Genomic DNA, 3,258 nt, shown 5'->3' on the forward strand with positions numbered 1-3,258 from the left:
TCGACACCTTGTGGTCACATGGGTAGGTGTGCTTCTTCCATATGAGCTTTGGTGCTTCCCTGATAGATGGCTGCTTGTTTAACTTCAAGCCTTTAAGACCCCAGGTGCTATATCTTGTAAAATCTGGGCACCATCAGCCTTCTTCACCACATTACCTTCTTGCACCCATTTTATCTTCAGATCGTGTGAGAAAGGTGAGCATCACAGAATGCTAGGTTATTAGAACAAAGTGTTCTTGCCTTGAGGGAGGACTTGAGCAGAGGCCCAATATCCATCTGCTACCTTAATGCTTAACATATATATATGTACGTAGACCCATATCCCTATTGTTATATATTAATATAGTTACATATGTACATGCCTATGTTTATACCTCTCTAAATGTATTTTGTCTCCTAATTCTTTCTTCTATTTCCTTTGACTTTCCTCCTGTCCCATTATAATGTTCAGCCTTCTTTCAGTTCTCTGTAGTTCCTCCTGGCTACATTGCACTTGATGGAACCCTACCAGGCATTCTATGTATTTCTATATAGGATGGATGACTTAAAACCAAAGAACAATGAAATGTATAGAGATAATTAGCACATAAATATGCTGTCTGATTATTAACATTTTATTTAGATTTAGAGTCCAGTGAAGGAGGTCCCTGGGTGAAGGAGATAGTTTAAGCTAGACTAACAATTGAAAGATTTTTTATTGATGGTTCAAATCAACCCTTCAACAATATTAAGTAAAGGCCTAATCTACTTCTGGTTAGGCCAAGAAAACCTAATGGAACCATTTGATTGTGTAACACATGAGATCACCTTAATTTGGTACCAACTTGATGATAAATATTTTTTAATAATTAAATAATTTTATTAGGGGTTTGCACAACTCTTATTACACACATACATCCATTGTGTCAAGCACTTTTGTACATTTGTCTCCCTCATCATTCTCAAAACATTTGCTTACTACTTGAGCCCTTGGTATCAGGAGCTGATAACTACTTTTTAAATTTTAATATGGTTCTGTCCCTTATTGGTTTTATAAATATTCTAAATCAAGGATATTTGTTTCATTGCCCTTGGATAAAATAAAGTTCACTTGGATGCTTCTTGAAAGAAGCAAACATGTTGCCACTGGGTCGATTCTGATTCAGGAAGATACCTTGGGTGTCAGAGGAGAACTGTGCTCCAAGGGGGTTTCAATGATTGCATTTTCACAAATAGTCCATTAGGCAACTTTGAGTGGACTCTAACCTTGTGGTGATTAGTCCAGTGCATTGGCCAATTCTCCCACCTGGGGCTGTTTGTTGTTAGGTGCAGTTGAGTCGGTTCCAACTCATAATGGCAGTGTGCACAACAGAATAAAACACTACCAGGTCCTGTGCCACCCTCACAATTAATAGTTTTGAGCCTATTGTTGCAGCCACTGGGTCAATTCACCTTGTTTTTAGCCCAGTGTTTCTAAAGTGGATGTGTACTGAAATGGGTGGATAGCACAAAACAATTAGGATAGAGTTCTCAGAATCACAGTGGCTTGGTTTCCTACAACCAAAAAAGAAAAAAATTGCTGAAGATCCTAGGATATCAGATCCTAAACTGTGAACTGTTGTGAGTTTTCATTCATTATTGGTGAATGTCTTGATTTAAAATATAGTACATTGTTGGTGCTTGTTTATTTGATTCTTTTTAACAACCTTGATTTCTCTTTTTCAATATAACTCAGATACATGGAGCTACAGAATCTAACAGGTTTCTCACAATTTCTCCTCCTGGGTCTTTCTGAGGATCCAGAACGGCAACCCCTCCTCTTTGGGCTGTTCCTGTCCATGTACCTGATCACTGTGACTGGAAACCTGCTCATCATCCTGGCTGTCAGCTCTGACCTCCATCTCCACACCCCCATGTACTTCTTCCTCGCTAACTTGTCCTTAATGGACATCGGTTTCATCTCTACCACTGTCCCAAAGATGCTAATGAACATCCAAACACAAATGAAATCCATTACCTATGCAGGCTGTCTGACACAAGTGTCATTTTTTGATCTTTTTGCATGTCTGGATAGTGTATTCCTCACTGTGATGGCTTATGATAGATTTGTGGCCATCTGTCACCCCCTTCACTACACAGCCATCATGAATCCTCGGCTCTGTGGCTTACTAGTTTTGGCATCGTTTTTCATTAGCCTTTTGAATTCCCAGCTGCACGTTTTAATGGTGTCACAACTTACCTTCTGCACAGATGTGGAAGTCCCGAGTTTCTTCTGTGATCCTCCACAACTTCTCAACCTTGCCTGCTCTGACACTTCCACCAGCACCATCTTAGTCTATTGTGTAGGTGCCATCTTTGGGGGTCTCCCAGCCTCGGGGATTCTTTTCTCTTACACTCGAATTATTTCCTCCATTTTGAGAGTCTCATCTTCAGGTGGAAGGTATAAAGCCTTTTCCACCTGTGGCTCTCACTTGTCAGTTGTTTGCTTATTTTATGGAACTGGTATTGGCGTGTACCTCAGTTCAGTTGTCTCATCTTCTGCCAGGAAGGGTGCTGCGGCCTCAGTGATGTACACGGTGGTCACCCCCATGCTGAACCCCTTCATCTACAGCCTACGGAACAGGGACATCAAGAGAGCCCTCTGGAGGCTCTTCAGCAGAACAACTTAATCGCAAGATTAAAGTCATCTCTTTACATATGTCTGTTTTAGAAAAAAAAAAAGACAAATACTAGTATCGGGAACCAGAAGTCTTATATATTTGGGTTAAATCATTTTTATAGCTTTTGGAGTTTTCAATCTCAAGTTTTGATATTGGAACATTGCTTAATTTGTCACATCTTTAATAGGATATCAGGATTATCCTGGTACATGTCAATCTGCATGTTCAAATTATGTATCAATTATGTAGCCTTCTGTAGCTTTTCATCTATGACCCAGGTTTCCTGACAAGATATAAAAGTGTATTTTATTTTGTATTTATAGTCTTCGTTCTTCACCATAGTGACAGTCTGGTGTCATTATGAATTATCTACAGGCAGTGTATATGAACTATATATGTGTGAGAATGTACGTGTCTGGTCCCAACCTGTGATTTCATCATAAAATCATCTGGGAAGCTTAAACAATATTTATGCGTGGTACCATCACTACAAGTTCTGATGTTACTGGAACAATATATAACTTGAGAAAAATATTTTATAACACCACCTGTGATGTCAAGGTGAGAATTACGCATCTTTGTAGACATTTCCTTGAAAGATGACTAACAAGTCATAAGTT

At 39.2% G+C, this 3,258-nt stretch overlaps 1 protein-coding gene across 1 annotated transcript; it reads left to right on the forward strand.

The window, feature by feature from the left end:
• Positions 1–1,717: 1,717 nt before the first annotated feature.
• On the forward strand, positions 1,718–2,647 carry LOC101643160 (olfactory receptor 18-like). Its single transcript, XM_004717375.1, has one exon. The coding sequence runs from the start codon at positions 1,718–1,720 to the stop codon at positions 2,645–2,647; it is 930 nt and encodes a 309-aa protein (XP_004717432.1).
• Positions 2,648–3,258: the final 611 nt, after the last annotated feature.

The sequence above is a fragment of the Echinops telfairi genome, unplaced genomic scaffold, assembly GCF_000313985.2.
Source record: "Echinops telfairi isolate 266 unplaced genomic scaffold, ASM31398v2 ScPeMD7_36;HRSCAF=134, whole genome shotgun sequence".
NCBI classification, from domain to species: Eukaryota; Metazoa; Chordata; class Mammalia; order Afrosoricida; family Tenrecidae; genus Echinops; species Echinops telfairi.